Raw genomic sequence first — 21,237 nt, forward strand, 5'->3', positions numbered from 1 at the left:
GGCGAGTGTTGCCTCTATAGATTAGGAAGAGGGGAAGGGCCTGGGGAAAAGTAGAGAGGGAGATTTTTATTAAAATAGAGACCACATCTATGCTTATGGCACTAATATTTTTAAGTTGGAGAGTAGCTAAAAACACCTTCCTTTTTCTTACTTTTTCCTTTTTCAAAAGAAAAGTAAAGCCAAATGAACAAGGAGAATGCCGATCTATAAAAAGAGCAAACATGTTTCACCAATAGGTCCTGATGGGTGAGGGCTGCTCACTCGGTGTGCCACGGACCAAATGTTTCCTGCTGTAGCAACTTCGCTTGAGGCAAGAATCTGATACTTCAAACTCTGTATTCAATATTATTGAGAAGCTCAACTTGAACAATTTTTTCCAGTTTTAGGGCAGCTTTGAGAAATTAATCTATTTCAAAGAGATCCCTTAGATAAGAAGCAGGCACTTGCAAGCTTTTTTTGTTTTCTCCAAGATTCTAAAATATGACCCTGTCCCCTTATATTATATTGGGATACCAAAAGTCAAACAAAAGGCTGCTTTGACCTGCAGTAACTGTGTCACATCAATACAGCTACAAAGAGGTTTGGGATTTTCTTTACCTTTTTGCCATCCATCTCTTAAAAGCATGAGTAATGGTCACATATTCTTGGAGCAAATAAAAACCTGCATTGAGAATCAAAGATGGTTTTCAACTTCTCTAGCACTGATAGTAACAAGGTTGTCCGATTATTTTAAATCTTACAAATCTAGGAGTAGAAATATTAAAGATATTTTATCAAAGATGTACAAATAATAAAGCTACTTTCATTGGAAATGCCAGTTTTGGGTCTCAGAAAGCTTCATTTCCCTATACCCATTCCCAGAAGTTAGCAAAGGTATCCCATAGTTGTAGGAAAAGGAGTCTTTGAGATTAATTCAATAATTCCACAAATACTAAGCACCTAATGTGTTCCAGACACAATTTTATATACTAGTAATACTGCGCTTGAATACAAGGTTCTTGCTTTCGCAGATGGAACTTTCTTGTGGGTAGAAGGAAACACAAACTAGAAGGCAGTAGGTAACAAGAGTCTCTGTTACGTACGAAACAGAACCGCTTAGGACTGGGTAATCATAAAGCAGACCTTATGAGCAAATGACATTCAAGCTAAAACCTAGATGCCAAGAAAAGGCCATGAAGATATGGGGAAAGAGTAGTAGGCCAAGAGAACAGCTGGCACGATCTCCCAGAGTTGGAACCAGCCAGTGAGTTCCTGAAGCTGAGGTGGGTAGGGTGGGGGAGCATCAGCATCAGAGAAGAGATTGCAGAGAGGCAGAGGCTGGATTATGGAGCCTGTCAGTTTACGGTAAGGCGCAGTGGAAATACGTCACGGGACTTTACACAGAGGCATATTTGTTTTCATTTGCATTTTAAGAAATCGGTCTTGTTGCTTTATGGAAAATGGATTATAGGGGGATAAGGAGCAAGAGTAGAATTAAAATGGCCCTTAAGGAGGCAGTTGGGACATTGTGGAGGTGTATAGAAGTGGGCAGACTTGGGCTGTATTTAGAGATGACACTGATAAACTTGCTGAGGGATTGACTGTGTTGAGGAAAGGAGGAACCAAGGATGACTTTTGGCTGGAGCAGCTGGGTAAGTAGTAGAGTCACTAGCTGGGATATAGGAATTCTGAAAGAATAAGTTTGAGGGTAGCTGATGGGGATGGGTAACAACAACTTGGTTTCGAGCACACTGAATTTAAGATGCCTGTCAGGCAGGAAAATGGCAGTGTCAGACTGGCATCTCTATGATTCTAAATTTCTTTCTTTTTTCTTTTTTTTTTTTTGAGACAGAGTCTTACTCTGTTGCCCAGGCTGAAGTGCAGTGGCACGATCTCAGCTCTTGCAACCTCCGCTTCCTGGGTTCAAGCAATTCTCCTGCCTCAGCCTCCTAAGTAGCTGGGATTACAGGCATGCACCACCACACCTAGCTAATTTTTGTATTTTTAGTAGAGATGGGGTTTCACCATGTTGGCCAGGCTGGTCTTGAACTCCTGACCTCAGGTGATTCACCCACCTTGGCCTCCCACAGTGCGGGATTACAGGTGTGAGCCACCGCACCTGGCCTATGATTCTAAATTTCAACAGAGAAGTCAAATCTGGAGTTAGAAATTTAGGAGTCACTATTGTCATTACTTTTTGAAAAGACTTAAGATTACTTAACAAGAAAGTAGACAGAGGGAAGGGAAGAGATCCTAGGACCAGGCACAGGGTAATCTGACATTTTAGAATGTGAAATAGGAAGATCCTCCAAAGGACACACAGTGAGGTAGGTGGAAAACCTGGGGCCCGGGGTGTCAGGATGCCCTAAAGAAAGAAATTTTTAAAGGAGGGCATAGTGAGCTGTCTTTTTGCCATTGCAAGATTGAATTAAGTAAGTTTGTTGAGTGAACAGTAAAGGATTCTCTTGGAATTACCTAATGAACATAATACTTTGAAAATCAGAGAATCTTGACTTTAATACTCTAGGTAATACCAAGTAGGGTGTCTATAATATAGTGATAAAATAAATAAAAGGATGAATAAATGCAAGTTCAGTGCAAATTTTAAATTATTTTTGTTTTTATTGTGGAGAATTTAAAAAGATAAATTATTCCAGGTACCTAATTTGTTAGAGAGATTGTATCCTTGTTTGTTTAGGGGAGGGTAACACAGGGGAAAGGACAACTCCCCTTCCAACCTCAGGCTCTATTAGCATTTTGAGAAGCCAGCTTTGCCACATCACCATTTCTCTTACTTGTGTGATACAAGGCAGAGAATTTTTGCTCTACCAGGTGGAAGATTTGCTTTGTGGTCTCCAAAATTGGAAGGAGTCTCAGCATCCACTCTTCCAAATTTTATAGAAGGGATCATTTATACTGGGGTCTCTCAGGACTCTCCCTCAGAATCTACTCCCCATAATGGAGGAGGAAGACTTCACTGTGTAAATTGCCAAGTGTCCTTGATGCTGCAGGGCAAAGGCTGTAGGCAGGTTTCACAGCCTTCGTTCCTGAGAGTCAACACTCACGAGTGCAGTGGTTGGCAAGAGAAGTAAACGGCAGTGGTGTCATGTGGATTCTTTCCTCCTCTCACCCTGAGAAACCCACCTGATTAAACATTTCCTTATCTGGCTTTGTCTGTTTACAGAGCTCATCGATGTCCCTTTCACGGTCCAACAGTCGCGAGCACTTGGGAAGTGGAAGTGAATCTGATAACTGGAGAGACCGAAATGGAATCGGACCTGGAAGTCATAGTGAATTTGCAGCTTCTATTGGCAGCCCTAAGCGTAAACAAAACAAATCAAGTGAGCTTTGTGTTTTATGTACACTTTTAGGTATCCCCAGATTAGAATGTTTATTTGGGTCGGAGTATCACTGTGGCCTCTCTGACTTCAAGTGCTTGGTGTAATTCACATGGCATCTCCTCTGTGAAGCCATCCTCGTTTCTCCCAGTGAAGCAGGAGAGGTTCTCTCCCCTCACTCCATTTTGTGCATGCTTTCACTCTAGCACTTGCCATACCTAAGGGTAATTACTTATCTACCTATGTGTATCTCCCTGTGAAATTTGTGCTCCACAAACCAGAGACTGTATTTGTTCATTTTATAAACACTTATGAAGTGTCCACATGTCAGGTATTCTGTTATGCTCTGCCTTGTTGAATATTTCTTCCCAAATGCCTAGTGGACTGACACCTAGTAGGTAGGTGCTCAGTAAAAGTTGATGAAAAGAATGCATCAATGGGTAAGGTACACACATGCATCCAGGTGGTGACAGAAAGACAAGGACATAAGAAAGTGGTTGAGGCCAGGCATGGCAGCTCTTGCCTGTAATCCCAGCACTTTGGGAGGCGAAGGTGAGATGATAGCTTGAGCCCAGGGGTTTGAGAACAGTCTGGGCAACACAGTGAGATTTCATCTCTACTGAAAAAAAAAAAAGCTGGGTGCGGTGGTATGCTTATACCTATAGTCTTAGCTACGTGGGAGACTGAGGTGGAAGGATCACTTGAGCCCAGGAGTTTGAGGCTGCAGTGACCTGTAATTGAGTCACTGCACTACAGCCTGGGTGACAGAGCAAGACCCTGTCTCAAAAAAAAAAAAAAAAATGATTGAGAGAAATGTGATTGAATTAGCATCTTAGACCACTGAAGAAAGACTGTCCAGCAGGTGGCTACTAAAGATGAACAGCAAGGTTTGATTTTGTAAATGGACAAGATGTTGCTGAATTAGCATAAACAGGAAAAAAATTAACTTACAGCATGGGAGTTCTGACTTTTAGCAAATCTGGCTGAGACTCAGCATGAGTCCATTGTTTTATCTACAACAGCACCCATACTTCTGGACTATATAAACAGATGAAAGCTGATATTGTCATCACAAGATATGCCCCAGTGCCTTTTTTCAGGGTTTTTGACACATTTGGAATCCTGAAACATGCAGAATATTTGAAGACACTTTGAAGCAAGGCAATCTAGATGAGCATGGTAGACACTCAGTAACAGTCAGTTGTTAACGTTACTATCAGTCATGTCAGCTGTGTTGTCAGGAGTCTCAGATTTGAAAGGAGTAATCAGGTTGTTGGCCTAGTCTAAATAAGAAAGCACGGTCAACCATTTCATTCCTAAATGCACTGTCAATAGTAGCCTGGAGACTCCCCATTAGTTACTGGCTGGATACCCCACCACTGACAATATGATCGAGCTGAGAGTCAGGCTGGTGCCAGGCACAGATGGAGGGGTGTAAATGATGTCCAGTCTCTAGCCCAAGATACGTTCATTTGGTGCTTCTCTTTTTCTATCTTTATCTCTTTTCCCTTCATTTAACATTGGATAATTAAATTGACTGTACTACTCAGTTGAATTGAAGTTCAGGATTAAGATGGAGGATACATTAATAAAAAGGAAAGATTAATGAAGCACAGTTACTTGGGTTTTGTCACCTTTTTTAGGGTATAGGGAGTTTAGGAGAGACTCTAGAAACTACAAGTAGTTAAGACCAAAAAAAAAAAAAAAATTAAGTAAAAGTAAGTTATAGGCTATTTTGAACATTTATCACTATGAACATTTTATTTTCAAACATTTGTTTTTAAACATTTTAATTATATATTTTATTTAACCCAACATATGTAAGATTCCTTTTAAATATGTAATCAATATAAAAATTATTTGAAATAGCTTATATTCTTCCTTAGGATGTAGAAAATCTTTAAAATCTGCAGTATATTGTGTACTGACAGAGCATTTTCATTCCCACTACCTATTGCAGGTGCTCAGTAGCCATGTGTGGCCAATGGCTACTGTATTGAACAGCACAGTTTTAGATAATTTCTCTTAACACCCTTGTCAAGATCACCAATGCTTCTGTTTTCCCTGGGCGTCCCTATTTATACCATTTGCTGCAGCATAATTCTCAGTAACTCTTTTACTCTCAAAAAAAAAAAAAAGTAAATGTATCATTTGGACCATAAATTATATGGGCAGCCTTTTAGCCACTTTCATGTTGTCACGTCCCACATCCTGTGGTCACTTACCCCAATTTCCTTATCGCAGTCCACTTTGTGGCTTTTTGTCACCTTTGACCCAGTACCTCTATAGTCACTCCTCCTCAAACTGTTTTTATGACTTTGGGGCCTCTGCTTCACCTTTAAATGGTGGAATGTCCCAGGACTCAGTATCTTGAGGTTTGGTTTTGGGTCCTTTCTCTACACATTCACTCCAAGAGATAAACAGCTATCTTTAAGAGAAAAAGAAACCTTATCAGGAAATGCCTTCCACTTGAGAATCATGAAGGACATCTCAACTGGGAGATGAAAACAACTGGAGAAAGTGATCAGTGACACCCAAAACCATGCAGAACAAGATTCCTAGACTTGGCAGATGCATGGATCCCCAGAGTAGACTAGACGGATCTGATTGGCTTTGGTCAGTGTCGTCCTCCCTCACCTCTTTGGGGTCCTCTCCTGAAGCCACATCCTTGGTGTAAGAAGACAGATTTCCCACACAGGCAAGAGCTCATTATTGGTCTGGGAGGTAGAATGCCTGTACTCTGCTAAAATTTCCAAGGCTGTGTGTGTGTGTGTGTGTGTGTGTGTGTGCACGTGCACGTGTGACTTACTTGGCTTGGTTCAGTAGTCCATCACCGGCGCTTGCTTGTCACTGGGTCTGAGAGCCACAGACAGTTTGTTGAAACCTTTGCCCACCAAGTCAGTTGCACAACCAAGGCAAAGTTCAGCATTGCTGTCTTAAAAGTTTTCCCCAGAGACAGATTTATTTTTGTCCTAAATTAAATCCAGGAACCCCAGCATCATTCCTATCACTTCATACATTACTCTTAATTTTGGAAGTATGCTGTTTTGTGACCTTGCTACCCAATTACATTTTTCTAGGGAGCAGCATTTATGTGTTGCAATGTCATACAATTCCATTGACCAAAGGAAAGCACAGGTGTAGATACAGAGAGCCATCCTGCCATCCAACAGAACCTGGACTTGCAATAACTTTCCATGCCTTTATTTTGTCCCAGGGATCCTTTTTCCAGCTCCTCATTTAATTCACATCAAATCAATTATAAACAACAAATGCTTCTGACTACTCAGGGAGAATATGATGAATGATTATTAACTACAGAGGCACTGTTGCTGAATTTCTGCCTCCCAAGTGTAACCTTTTAAATGGCAAGAGCCTCCCTGAAAGCAATAACCAGCATTTCCTTAATGAAAAGCCAATATTTCAGTAAAGGATTGCTGTATTTCTACAGCTACTGCTCTATTCAGCTGAACAATGAAAGTTGAAATATTTAGGTGATTAAAACTTTTAATTAAACCATGTTCTCTCTGGGCATTTACACTTCAAGCCTGTCTCTCCTTTGCCTTTCAGCGGAACACTATCTCAGCAGTAGCAATTACATGGACTGCATTTCCTCGCTGACAGGAAGCAATGGCTGTAACCTAAATAGCTCTTTCAAAGGCTCTGACCTCCCTGAGCTCTTCAGCAAACTGGGCCTGGGCAAATACACAGATGTCTTCCAGCAACAAGAGGTCAGTCATTATTTATTTTCCCAAGTATCTTTGTTTTGATTGTGTGTATGATGACTTCTAGAATGAAATCACTTATTGACCTATGAGTATGCTTTCACTGAGCATTTATTCAAGTCTCATAGCTTGTTCTTGTTACTAAGAAAAATGTCATCTCATTTCTTATTTAGTGCAGCTAGTAAACACAGGATAGCAGAAATAGAGAAAATCATACTTGCAGAAAAATGTACAATAGCTGTCTAACAGTTTTAGCAATAAAACCCAGTTGATGTATAGATTCATAGGAATTTTTGTAGTCACAGCTCCCGTAAGGTCAGCAACAAGTCTGTATTTAACATGATTTCATTTTGAATCTGTTGTTATCTTTATTTGTGGCACTTATAAGTAAATAACAGCATCTGAAATATCTCTGGCTGTTTTGGACTCATCCTGGTCATACTGAGGTCTGTTCTCACAGAATATATGTTTTTTTCAACATGTTAATTTATTCATTAACTTACTGTTTGGGTTTTACCTGAACTGAGACAGAACTGAGATGTCTACTGAACAATCACGACCATGGATTTTGATCAAACTGATTAGCCATATTCTATTATGTTCTGGCATAAAGAAAAGAGGCCCCAGGCATGAGTCTTCCTAACAGTGCTCTCAGACTACTGGGGCACAGCTAACTCAAAGTGTCAGAAAATTAAAATGGTTCTATACATTTGTGTCTTTTTCAAATCAAGACATGGTCCATGTTCGATGCTAGCTGGCTTAATTTTATGTTAGAGAACATCTGATTTAGTAATTTCTAGGCATGTGTCAGTTAATAAAGAATCTATGGTTTTTACTAGGCACTTTGTATCATAAATTCAATGTGCTTGCCGTGGTCCAATAAATTATTAAGTTTAAATGCTGAACATTTTTGTTTTTTACACTGAAAGAGCAATTGTCGTGTGTATTAAATTTTAGGGTATTGATTTTTTTTCTGTTTCCCCTACATCTGAGTTAGCGTTCATTTAACCAAGAATTTTTTAAGCTGAATAAGCCTTTCATAATCAGTGCATTAAATAATATATCTCTTTATTTTGTCTTCCTGGCTAAATGAGGGTAGCTGGAAGCAGAAGTATTTTTAATGTGTCCAGGCACAGAAGGTCAAAAAGCAAGAGATTGAATGTTAATTCAGTGATTTTCTGGGTTTGTTTTCATCTGTGTTTCCTATTTGAATAAGCATAGAAATTGTAGGCATTTCTTATTCCAATTACTCCAAGCAGGAAAAAAACATGAAAGTATAAAGGCAAAGGAACTTAATTTAATATTTTATTAACTATAGCAGGGATCAGCAAACCGTGGTCTGCTTTTGTAAATAAGGTTTTATTGAAACACAACCACATTCATTTGTTTACATATTGTCTATGGCTTCCTTCCAGCTGTAACAGCAAAATAAGTAACTGTAACAGTACATTATGGCCCACAAAGCCTAAAATATTTACAGTCTGGTCCTTTAAGAGAAAGTTGGGGGAACACTTGAGCTGAAAAATCTCTATTATAGAATTTCTGAAAACATATCTTTAGAACTGTGATAAATGATGGCCTAAGGTGTTTTAAGATCTGGATTTACCTTCCAAATCAAAACAGGACAATTTAAATTATCCTCAATACATTTAATGAAAAGTTTTACCTGTTTATGGCGTGTTGAAATTTGGTAATTTGCTTCTTTTCAATGTAGGATATTTTCTAATACTCAGATGTGACTTAACAAGAATCCCCCATAAGTAACTTCATGAGATTTAATTTATTGTAAGCATGTTCAAGATTCATTTAGCAACTTTCACTGATGATATATCAACATGCATTATTACTAACCATACCTGCCAGTTATGTTCTTTGGTAAGCCCAGTGTTTTATATCTATAGTTATAGTGAACGCTTACAACAGTTCTGCAGGATACAGTATTGTCAACCCTCTGTGCCCATGGCTAGTAATGGCAGAGTCAGGATCTGGACCCAAGTCTCTTTGGCCTCAGAATGCATTGTCTTTCTCTTCTTCCACACTACCACACTATCTTTTTTTTTTTTTTTTGAGATGAAGTCTTGCTCTGTTGCCCAGGCTGGAGTGCAGTGGCGCGATCTCCACTCACTGCAAGCTCCGCCTCCCGGGTTCACGCCATTCTCCTGCCTCAGCCTCCCTAGAAGCTGGGATTACAGGCGCCGACCACCACGCCCGGCTAATTTTTTTGTATTTTTACTAGAGACGCGGTTTCATCGTGTTCGCCAGGATGGTCTCGATCTCCTGAGCTCGTGATCCTCCCGCCTCGATCTCCCAAAATGCTGGGATTACAGGCCTGAGCCACCGCGCCCGGCCCTTCGACACTATCTTTAAAGGAAGGATGGCGAATCCTTGGGCAGTTTCCCTTCATAGTTTATTCCTGATGCCGGAGAGTATAGGTTTATAGTTCCTTCAAATACTTCTTTTGTGTCTGTTTCAGTGATAGTTTGCTGGGTTGAGCCAAATGAACTGTAGATCTGATTGTGTCCGGGAATTCTTTCAATCCTGTGTAGAACACAAAAGAAGATGCCATCTGTTTTATTATTTAGTTTCTTCTTTAAATGGTAAAGATACACTAAACCAATTCAAAATCCCAACCTAAGAAATATTTTTCTTTCCTGAACAGATAATGCTCTTCCTTTTATCAGTTCACAAAAATGGTACAATCTTTGTGTTTCCTTTTTTGCTATAGTTGCCAGGATGCTCAGAGCTAAGTGTTCTGCTAGAATCATCACTTCCATTTCACCACCTTTCTAAATTCTTGTTTCTTAGGTTTGTGCTACCACCTTTCTTTTCTGGAAGTAGGCAGAGCATAATTAATAAATAAGTGTGATAACAAGTTGATCCTACAGTGGGAAAGAAAATAAGTAATTAATATATTGGTTATAGATTGACCTTTCTACCCACAGATCGATCTTCAGACATTCCTCACTCTCACAGATCAGGATCTGAAGGAGCTGGGAATAACTACTTTTGGTGCCAGGAGGAAAATGCTGCTTGCAATTTCAGGTGAATATAAATATTCAACTTATATGTTAAAACCTGAATAACCTCTGCCAGTGGTCTCAGCCGTTGGGTTGTTTCTACCCATTAACTGCTGGCTTACCAACCTAACACCTTGGTTGTGGTTTCAGAGGGTTTTTCTGTCAACAGTGTGGCAAATCCTGAGACTGTCTTACTTTTTCATCAAGGCATTGCCTGAAAACCTGCCTTAACAGGGGTCATATCTGAACATAGATCTCTTCAGAAATATCTAACCAAAATCACCCTATGCAGATCATGAGAAGTTGTGGGGGGGGAGTTTAATTCTCCTCTTTGCAGTTATGTTAAACAGTAATCATTACATTAGTGAATAATTATTCTTGATTGGCAGTTATGTTTCAAATGTGTGTGTCCTTGCACACCGACTGAGATCATTGCACTGAGAAGAGAAGAATGCTGATTGCAATAGCGTGGAATCTGGCAGTGTTACTTGTCTTAATTCTTCTTAGTTTTCCCACTGTTTTAATAGAATTTATGAGTCAGAGGACATAGTATCCTGAAGATAGTCACAGAATGAAGGAAAATAATGTCTGTCTCCCTAGGCCACTTTCTTTGTGCATCTATTGCATATACAATTTAGAAAATGCTCTATACATATTTATTGGGTGCCACTCATTTGAAAGGAATGGAGCCAGATGATGAGTCAGGAGTTGGCAAATACATAGTAATGAACCTCAAAAAAGTGTTCAGAGAAATATGCGGAAATTTGAAGGAGGGAATGGGATTAGTTTTTGAAGACTTGCCAATAAAGTTCTTGAATGTCAAATTTATATGTATCCCAGTCTCAGAAAGACAGACACACCAGGGGCAGAAGCCAAGTGTCATGTGCTGTGGAAAAATGAATGCTTTTTCACAACACTGAATTTGCAGGCTATGCCTCAGTGAAGCCAGCAGTTGCATCCAACTGATGAAAGTCCATTCCAGACAGCATTCACTAATCAGATCAGCAGATAAAATTTAAAACCTCAGTGGTTTTCCATTTTATTTTAGCAGCATTTTGAATGCCCCACCCATCTTCCCATAGGAAATCTTTATCTGAAGCAGATATAGGCAAAGCAGCCTTGAAATAGGAGTGGATCCAGCCATTGAGCTTCCTGGTGACAGCCTATTAGGTTCTTCTGTGGATAGGGTTCTACACTCATCAGTTTTACCAGAACTTCTAAACTTTCTTCTCGGATATACTGTATGTATCCAAGAGGCTCTATTAACGGAACTCAACAGGGAAGGCAATAATTCCTGCTCATAAGATCATCTTGGTATAGTGGAAAGAACACTGGATTCAAATAGGAGATCTGGGCTTTACCTATGCTAAGTTATGAGTCTTTGAGTGAGTTTCCAAACCTTTGGTTTTGGTTTATTAACCATGAAGGTAGATTGGAATTTGTGATTGTACAAAGGTCACCTTACATTTCTGAGATCTATCCTTTCATGTGATATCATCAGGCTTAGTGAAAATGGACAAAACGGTAGTTTTATTACTTGTTCTTTTTACCATCTATGATAATAGAGTAACCTTTTAAATTTGTTTTCTGTAAAGCTCAGCCTCAGGGGGCTGTCCCTAGACTCAAGCTAACTTTAACAGTTTTCATATTCTTTCATTAATTTGCAAATGAAATTTATATTTGAAATGTGATTAGCTTGTGCATTCACCATACCTATACTGTTGAAATATGCCTGCAGGTCAGCAATTTTATATCAGTGAAGGGCATAGTCCAGAGCTCCATAGTCTTGCACTAGAGGTTCATGGAATGGCAGTGAGGATATAGTGAAAACTAAATTCATTTTTTGGTGTCCCAACCCAATTCCGAATTCTGTAATGCTTTTAGCAACAAGCAGATAGCTGTAAATACATTCACAGGTTGTAGATAGATTATCAATATCTTTACTCTGGAATATATCAGTATCTTTTGGGGGAGGTAAGATGGGAATCAGAAAGGTTTCAAGTTCTCTATTTTAAAACAAATAATATTTTTTCTGATCATTATCTTCTTTGTCATTCCATTGAGGTTATATAGTACTTTTGCAGACTTCCTCTCTCAGTGGGGTTCACCAGGTCCTCTTGCTTTTAAAGGGAGTTTGAGACCGACTAAAATGCTTTATGGCTGCTCTGCACAGCGTAAAGGACTTGATTATTTTAAGAATAATTTTGTCTTACTTTGTTGAGTGCATTTGTTTGAACCTGGTAAATTATTTTCTCTGAAAGCAATACATTTTTATTGAGAAAATTCTTCATCAAAAAGCAAAGCTTCTTTCTCCAATTCAGCTTATCTGATAACAAAGACATCCATTTATAGTCCCAGAACGTTCTGTCTCCCTGTAGATGCAGTATAGCTGGGCAGTCTGGACTCACATTTGTCTTACGGTTCCAGATTCATTAGATCCAGAGTTTGCTTAAAATTCCTTTTTAATTTTGTAGATTTTAAACTTATAATCTAAGTGATTCTTTCAGTATAAGGTTTTGTTTTCTTTTTAATCTCAGGCCAAAATACATTTAATGTTATAGCAGTGGATGAAATTTATCTCTAATGGAGATGGATCAAAGTATAAATTTGATCTCTTTTTCCCCAAATCCACTTTTTTTTTGGAAAATTCACAGATTTCTCTCAGAATATGGTCATGATTGGTTAAATGTACAGGGACTCAGTGAAAGGACGCTTAGCATCCTGTCGACAGGCTTCCCACTACGGCCTCAGGTAGATCTAACATTTCCCGACCTATTCTTTTAGTTTGTGACTCTGTTCAGATCCGCAACAAGATCCTGAGAGCTGCCAGGATTGTGTGAACCTTGGAATTTCAAAGAAAAAGGTTGGTATTTTCCCAAACCATCCCTTAGGCTTACTGAAAAATATTAGAGGAGTTTGCCTTATCATTTAAAAAACAACAGCAACAACAATTCTAAAGTCTCTTCAGTAGGACTTGACCTTGATAACCTCTCTGGAAGATTTATCTCTGTGCATCACATTTAAAAACATAAATATGAGACCAGCCTGGCTGACACAGTGAAACCCCGTCTCTACTAAAAATAAAAAAAATAAAAAAAAAAAAATTAGCCGGGCGTGGTGGCAGGTGCATGTGGTCCCAGCTGCTTGGGAGGCTGAGGCAGGAGAGTGGCGTGAACCTGGGAGGTGGTGCTTGCAGTGAGACGAGATCGCGCCACTGCACTCCAGCCTGGGCGACTGAGCGAGACTCCGTCTCCCAAAAACAAACAAACAAACAAAAAATATATATATATACACACACATACTGTCTTAGAAACTGTATCAGTTAGGATTGGATTCCCTTGTGATCATTTTACCGTTTCAAAGATCTAGCTGATGTGTCTTTTCAGAATAAAGTTTTTAATATTTATTTTGAAAAACTTTGTCTTCATGGCCCGGTTGTTGTCATGTGCTCAGTTATATGTGTTGTATGTGCTAAAGGAGAATGTTGTTTGGCCTCATTCCTTCTTTTTTCTTTGCTGTAAAATGGGAATATCCTCCCGAACTGTACATTATTCCCCCGTGAAAAAATGGAGGCCGAAGATAGTCCCTAGCTTGAAGATGATAAAACTTTTCCAGGCTGTGTACTTAAGGGGATTCATTTATTCTTAACGCTTCTATTAAGTTTGCCTTTAAATATATTCAATTCTGTCTTGATTTCTGAATTTTGAAGTACTCTGTGTGTGTGTGTGTGTGTGTGTGTGTGTTTTAACAAGAAACATGTATTCAACTTTTAATAGGAATGTCATTGCCACTGTATTTCTGGAGGAACTTGAAACAACAGCCATCTGTATGCATGCCAGCATGTGTCTTTTGCTTGTAAAGTTACCTTCCTTGCTTCTTCAGAGTGAAGCTGGGTTTTTCTTTTAAAAATTAAATTTGGTACGTTAAAATAGCAAATAAAGCTCTGTTATTTGGTATAGTTGGAAATACCGATTTCTCAGATTTGTATTCCTGATGCCTTGGTTGGTCTTCTCTGTCCGATGGGTCACTGACGGCCAGTGCTCAGGGCATTGACCTTTCCATCAGGCATGCGAGGTTTCACCTCTGTCACTTAGTACCTGTGTGGGCAAGTGACTTAGTCTATTTTTTAAATCAGTTTTCTCACCTATAAAATGGAGAATGGTAATATTATCTATCCCTTAAAGAAGACGTGAACAGGGCAAAATAAATGTAAAGTGCTTGTCATACAATAAGCCTAATGAATCATTGTTATTTTCCTTCTGTCCTAAGACCTATATGTGAAGAAAAGAGAGATGTCTCCACTGTTGTTTTGACCATATAGGGCATGCGTTTACATTTTGGAAGGCAGTGGGGTAAAATGTTAAGGGTGTTGGTCATCTTCCAGAACTTGGCCACAGGAGCATGTCTGGTCATATGGTCATCCTTAACGCCATGCAGTCTGTTACAGCCTGAGTCTGTGTCTTCAGCATTACTGTAGATGGCCATATCTTACACTGTAACTTCACAATTCAAAAGGGGATTGTGTGTGTGTGGCTTGAAAAGTACTGAGTACCTTGCAAATACAAGGTGAACCACCTGCACTAGCCCCTCAAAGAGACAGCTTGAAGTAAGTCAATTACATAATCCCTCTAATGTATTTTAAACTGAATAAATTTGAGGGTATTTGCATTTGTTGGTATCAAAACCCTAATTTGCATAGTCTGATGATTCTGTGTACTTGCATGAGTTTGTCAGAACGAGTTACATCAGTGATTTTGAGGTGGGGGTGGAAGTTGATGCATCCTCATAAAACAAGGTAGTCTGTTTCAATTAACAGTTTACCTTTCCAGTTAATAACTTTTAGTTAGCAAAAGACAAACTAAACAGTGTTTTCAGAATACTCTGATTTCTTTACAATTCTAATAGGGCAACTCACGTTTGCCCTGAAATTTTAGATTCAAGTATTTGTTGTTTGTGAGCATCAATTTTCTAAGCTGATACGATTGTTTTACTAGATTTAATTTTTTATTCAAAGAAACCTACTCATATGCCTCTTTCTAAAACTATTTCTGACTCAAGAAGTGTAGGCTTCATGAGTTGGCAGAGCCATGGGAGCTGTGGCTTAATACAGTTGACTCTTGAACAACATGGATTTGAACTGCACAGGTTCACTTATACACAGGGTTTTTTCAATAGATATATTGGAAATATTTTTGGAGATTTGTGACAACTTGAAAAAACTTCCAAACTGCATAGCCTGGAAATATTGAAAAACATTAAGAAAAAGTTAGATATGTCAAGAATGCATATGTGTGAAATATATACAGATACTAGCCTATTTTCTCATTTACTACCATACAATATACACATCTATTCTAACATGTTAAAATTTATGAAAACCTCACAGACCATATGTGGCACCATTGGCAGCAGAGAGAAATGTAAACAAACATAAAGACATTTTAAATCATAGCTGCATAAAATTAACTGTGTTATATACAGTAGTACTGTAATAATTTCACAGCCACCTTCTGTTGCTACTGCGGTGAGCTCAGTTGTTACAAGTGTCTATTTAAAGCACTGTACAGCACTAGTCTCCACATGAGCAGTTAATCTCTCCAGTAAGTTGTATATCACAGTTACAAGTGATCTCTCACAGTTCTTGGGTATTTTTCATTGTGTTTAGTACAGTACCATAGACCATGAATAACACCATAGAACCCACATAAAGTGCCACTAGTGCTCTCAAAAGCAAAGAAGAGTCGTGACATCATGAGAAAAAGTTGAATTGCTTGATATGTACCACAGATTGAGGTGTGTAGCTGCATTTGCCCACCATGTCAAGATAAGTGAATCCAGCATAACGACTATTGTTGTAAAAAAAAAAAAAAAAAAGGAAAACAAAAGGAAATCTAAGAAGACGTTGCTGCAGCTACACCAGCAGATGCAAAAGCCTTACACTTTTTGCAAAATACCTTTTTTATCCTGCATTGAAAATGCAGCTTTTAGAGTGGGTGCATGATTGTTATAAAAAAGCATACTTATTGACTCCATGATTCAAGAAAAAGCAAAGTCTATATGACAACTTAAAGCAAAAGGAAGGTGAAGCATCTAAAGCTAGAGAAATTAATGACAGCAAAAGATGGTATGTTAATTGTAGAAAGAGGTTTGGCTTAACAAATGTGAAGATAACAGAAGAAGGAGCTTTTGTCAACCACGAGATAGCAGATTAGTTCCCAGACACGGTTAAGAAAATAATTGAGGAGAAAGATTGTACACCTGAACAGGTTTTTAATGCAGATGAAAGTGTCCTATTCTGGAAAAAATAAAAATGCCACAAAGGACTTTTATTAGTAAGAAAGAGAAATGAGCACCCAAATTTCAGACAGGAAGGGATAGGCTGACTGCTGTTTTGTGCGAATGCAGTCACGTTTATGATCAGGACTGCCCTTATCTATAAAGCTGCCCACCCTTGAGCCTTGGAGGGAAAAGATAAACACCAGCCACCAGTCTTTTGGTTGTAGCACAAGAAGGCGTGGATAACAAGAATGCTTTTTCTAGACTGGTTCCATTGATACTTTTTCCCTGAAGTCAGGAAGTAACTTGCCAGTAAAGGACTGACTTTTAAAGTTCTTTTAATGTTGGATAATGGCCCTGGCCACTGGAAACCCCCTGCGTTTAACATCAGAGTCATCAAACTAGTTAACTTGTCTCCAAACACAAAGTCTCTAATTCTGTTTCTAGATCAGGTGGTTATAAGGACCTTTAAGGATTGTTACACATGGTACTTTATGGAAAGGATTGTCAAGGTTATAGAAGAGAACCCGGATAGAGAAAACGTTATGAAAAGCCGGAAGGATTACACCATTGGAGATGTCATTGTTGTTACAGAAAAAGCTATGAAGCCATCAGGTCCGAAACAATGAATCCCTGCTGGAAAAAAACTGTGTCCAGATGTTATGCATGACTTCACAGGATTTACCATAGAGCCAGTCAAGAAAATCATGAAAGAAATTGTGGATATGGCAAAAAATAATAATAAAATAAAGGTAAAGGATGAGTGAGGAATTTCAAGATCAGATCTTGGAGAAATTCAAGAGCTAATAGATACCACACCAGAGGAATTAACAGAGGTGACTTGATGGCGATGAGTGTTTCTGAACCAGTGCCAGACGATGAGGAAGACAGAGCAAGCAGTGCCAGAAAGCAACGGACGTTAGACAGTCTGGCAGAAGGGTTCCGATTATTCAAGACTGCTTCTGATTTTTTTTAATGACATGGATTCTTCTATGATAAAACAGTGGAAGAACGACTAGTACCATATAGAAACATTTTTAAAGAAATGAAAAAAGCAAAAATGGCAGACAGAAATTATGATGTATTTTTGTAAAGTTACAGCAAATATGCCTGCCTCTCCTTCCACCACCCCTACCTCTTGAACCTCTACTGCGCCTGAAACAGCACGAGCAACCCCTTCTCCTCCTCCTCCTCAACCTACTCACCGTGAAGACAACAGGGATGAAGACTTTGTGATCATTCACTTGCACTTAATGAATACGTAAATATATTTTCTCTTCCTAATGAATCTCTTAGTGTTTTCCCTGGCTTAGCTTATTGTAAACATGCAATATAAAATACATATGCAGAACATGTGTTCATCAACTTACTGGTAAGGCTGCTGGTCAACAGTAGGCTATTAGTAAAGTTTTCAGGGAGTCAAAAGTTATACAGGGATTTTTGACTACATGGGAGCAGGAGGGTTTGCACCTCAACCTCTGCAGTATTCAAGGGTCAGCTGTACTTCAGGGTGCTCCTCCGGTATCCCTGTGCTTAGGTGTGGGGTCTTCTTTTCATATCTGACTTTAATAACTAAATGATTGCTGTGTTTGACATGAATGAGTTCAGTAGCTGTAATAATTTTCTGTGCCATCGGTCGTACGTCCTTTCACGAGCTTTGATTGTTCTCCTTGCCTCTGAAATGACCTTTGGAGTAGGTCAAACTGTTTAATTTGGTTAGAGAGTTCTGAGAATGGTACATCCTCCAATATAGTTTACAGACTATAATAGAAACTTTCCTGGCAGGAGGTTACGAATTGCAACAAAAACTATTTGCTATCCTTTGTTCTCTAGACTATCGATATGCTATCTTTTATACCATACCTTCTAGTATTTCAGAAATGCCTTGATCATCAACTAAAGTTTTCCTTTTGCTGCCAGACTTGACTTTCCTCAAAAAACCTACCATGTCACCATTTTCTGAGCTCTAGTGCTATGTCCTGTAGTATACATAGAACTTCTCTTGAGCTCCTAACAATTCTCTCTTTCTCTCTCTAGAACTAAATAAAAACCGAAGAAAGCTTTTTGAATCGCCAAATGCACGCACCTCTTTCCTGGAAGGTGGAGCGAGTGGAAGGCTACCCCGTCAGTATCACTCAGACATTGCTAGTGTCAGTGGCCGCTGGTAGCAGCGCCCTCTCGGCACATGCCCGCTGACTAACTGTAAAGTGGACACAGGAGATGTGTGAACAGCCTTCACAGCACACCGTCCTCAGCACTCTGGGTGTCTGGTATCAGGACCAAAGCATCTTATTCGCACCTGTACTTTATGGCAAAAAGGAACAAAAGAGAGATGTTCTTGTGATGTCATACAGAACACCAAATGTGGATTACTTTTTAAAAATGGCAGTTGGACAGAACTTGCAATATGAGGATAGGGCTTTATTTCCTGTTTTTATTTACCTATATAACATATGCACTGATTTTTTTTTTTTTTTTTTTTTTTTTTACTTAAAATGAAGGATGAATTGACATCTGGGAAGCCAGAAAACTTAGGAGTTATTTTGTTTGCTTGTTTTGTTTTGGTATTTGGGGATTTTTAGAAAATAATCAAAGTGGAATTTTCTGGTACTGCTTTAAAATAATTATTGCGGTCTTTCAGCACTTTACATGTTCTAATTTCTTGTCCTGTGGAAATTCTTCCTGTCTCCATCTCTCTCATTTTCATGTCACCTACATGTTGGTACAGATCAGAGTTAGTTACCTTTTTCTGACTGCATCAAACTTATTTGAAATGGTACTGGATCTTAGTTTCTGTGCAGAATATTCTGTGACTTTGGGAAACTTAAGTGACTCTGCTTGCTTCTGGACCAATTCTGTTTCATGTATGTTAGCATCCTAGAAACACCTAGCAATGGACCTAGTTCACAGTAATAGGTGCAAAGAAAGACCAAATGGACTTTGCAGTATTAACCCTTTGCAGTCGTCATACTTAGCTGCTGCCTGTAATGCTAAAATGATTTTAATGGTTGTCTGGAAGCAAAGGGCTGTTTTTTAGTATATTGCCACTAAAGGACATTTATTTATATCAAACTTTTATTTTTAGATATTATAAGCATACAGTACATAATTGATGAAATTGATATTTACTAGAGATTTATGGTAGAGAATGGACAACATTCAATAACTGGAGCCCTAGATTGTCACTTTATTTAAAAAGACAAATAATCATCTGACAAGACAGCACTGTTGCCATTATGAGGAGAAATAGATTACAATCCTTATCATGTACACATTAGCTATGTTCCGTATGGCCACAGGACTTTCCTAAAACCCTATCTGTCTGCTTGAAGTAGACTTATGTTTGTTGAGAATGAACAGGCTTACTTGAAGCCTCCAGGGTGACAGTTCATAAAGACAGCTAAGTTCTGAAGGAAAAACAAAAGATATTTTTTAAGTGGCTAGAGTCATTATTACAATCCTATACTGTGAAAGTCCAAGAAATCAGACAACATTGTTTCCTGGGTCTTTTCAGAGATCTTACAGATTTATGAAGTGTTTTTAATCCATGAAGAAAATCACTAAAGTGCCTTTGTTTCTTCAAAGCAATATTATTTCCAAGTATATTAATTTGTTAGAAAACTTTCCCATAGGAAATGTTGTCAGTTACCTGTACTGTAAAGAGTTATTTATGTCCAGTAGTCAAGATTTTTCTACATGGACATAGGCCACTCTCACATGCTCTCAGCAGAAGGCATTAGATAAGCATATACAAGAGTTGGGTACTTTTATATAAATATGGGATGAGAAATACTTGCCTGACACTTTTCCATGGCTGAGTCTGACCATCACAGTGAGAACAAGAATTGAAGAGGCATTTTGCACACAGAAAATTTTTCACTTTAAAATATGGTATTTGTTACCTTGAAGGCATAGATAATAGGCCTGTCATAAAATTATCAGTTATAACTGGCATTGAGGGACTGCCCTTTTTAAATTAAACTAAGCCTTATCTGCTTAAGGATGTTGAACTGAATCACTCCCTTTACTCATCCTGTGCATATGTGTACAAACGGTCTTGTGGATCATGTGATGATCATCCATCTTATTTGATTGTATTAATGCATCATGCTAAACATTTAACACAGGTTAACAATACCAGATTTGTGTCCTGTTCAACAACTCAGTACTCTAAATGTTGTTTTTAATAAGACCTTCCCAGATAATAATCATTTGGAGCTCTTTTCCCAGCTCTCTACCATGCATTTGCAACAGGAGGAAGACGGAATGAATACGCAGTATTAAGTTGATTTATGAACAGTGCTTTGATATGCCAAAGGGGAAACTGTCCCACTTAAATTAGATTAAGTAGGGTGGCTAAAAATAAATAAAAACACTGGAAATTATTTCTCTCACTTTCTCTTGATGCAATGAAGGGAATATGACACTACAGTATACAGAGTTGTTATATGATGCACAAAATATTTTGATGATTTGAATAAATGTTAACTTTTAATCTGCGCCTTAATAATGACTGGTTATCTGTAAATATAGAACAGATACAGATTGTATTTTTCTGTGGGTTTTTGTCCTTTTAGTGATTTTTTTCCAAAAATGAGAGATGGAATTAACATTGAAAATGGGAATTTTTTCTAACTGAATCAATTGTTACATGAAAAATAAATTTATATAACCCCTTTGTATTGCTCTTGCTAGCTGAAGTGTGTCTTTTTTTAAAAGCAAATCTGTACGCATAAACTCTATGCCTATCTTTGTTTTCTAAGAAATAATTCTTTTTTTGGCCATTTTCGGCAAAGTTGAAAGATGTTTCTGCAGTAGAATTGCATATGGATTCTGTATTCTCTTATTTTGCATTGACATTCCTCATTTTCAACCAGCAACCAAATCACTTTATTTTAGTCA

At 38.4% G+C, this 21,237-nt stretch overlaps 1 protein-coding gene across 1 annotated transcript in view; it reads left to right on the forward strand.

Moving 5' to 3' along the window:
• The window catches only part of BICC1 (BicC family RNA binding protein 1), a 368,778-nt gene extending 347,749 nt beyond the window's left edge, over window positions 1–21,029 (forward strand). The window contains exons 18-21 of the mRNA XM_011990352.1: window positions 3,164–3,320; window positions 6,888–7,048; window positions 9,985–10,084; window positions 18,373–21,029. Coding sequence (XP_011845742.1) covers window positions 3,164–3,320; window positions 6,888–7,048; window positions 9,985–10,084; window positions 18,373–18,503 — 549 coding nt within the window. The 3' untranslated portion in view covers window positions 18,504–21,029. The remainder of the gene's footprint in view (window positions 1–3,163; window positions 3,321–6,887; window positions 7,049–9,984; window positions 10,085–18,372) is intronic.
• Window positions 21,030–21,237: the final 208 nt, after the last annotated feature.

Source organism: Mandrillus leucophaeus, unplaced genomic scaffold (genome assembly GCF_000951045.1).
Source record: "Mandrillus leucophaeus isolate KB7577 unplaced genomic scaffold, Mleu.le_1.0 Scaffold378, whole genome shotgun sequence".
Lineage (NCBI taxonomy): Eukaryota > Metazoa > Chordata > Mammalia > Primates > Cercopithecidae > Mandrillus > Mandrillus leucophaeus.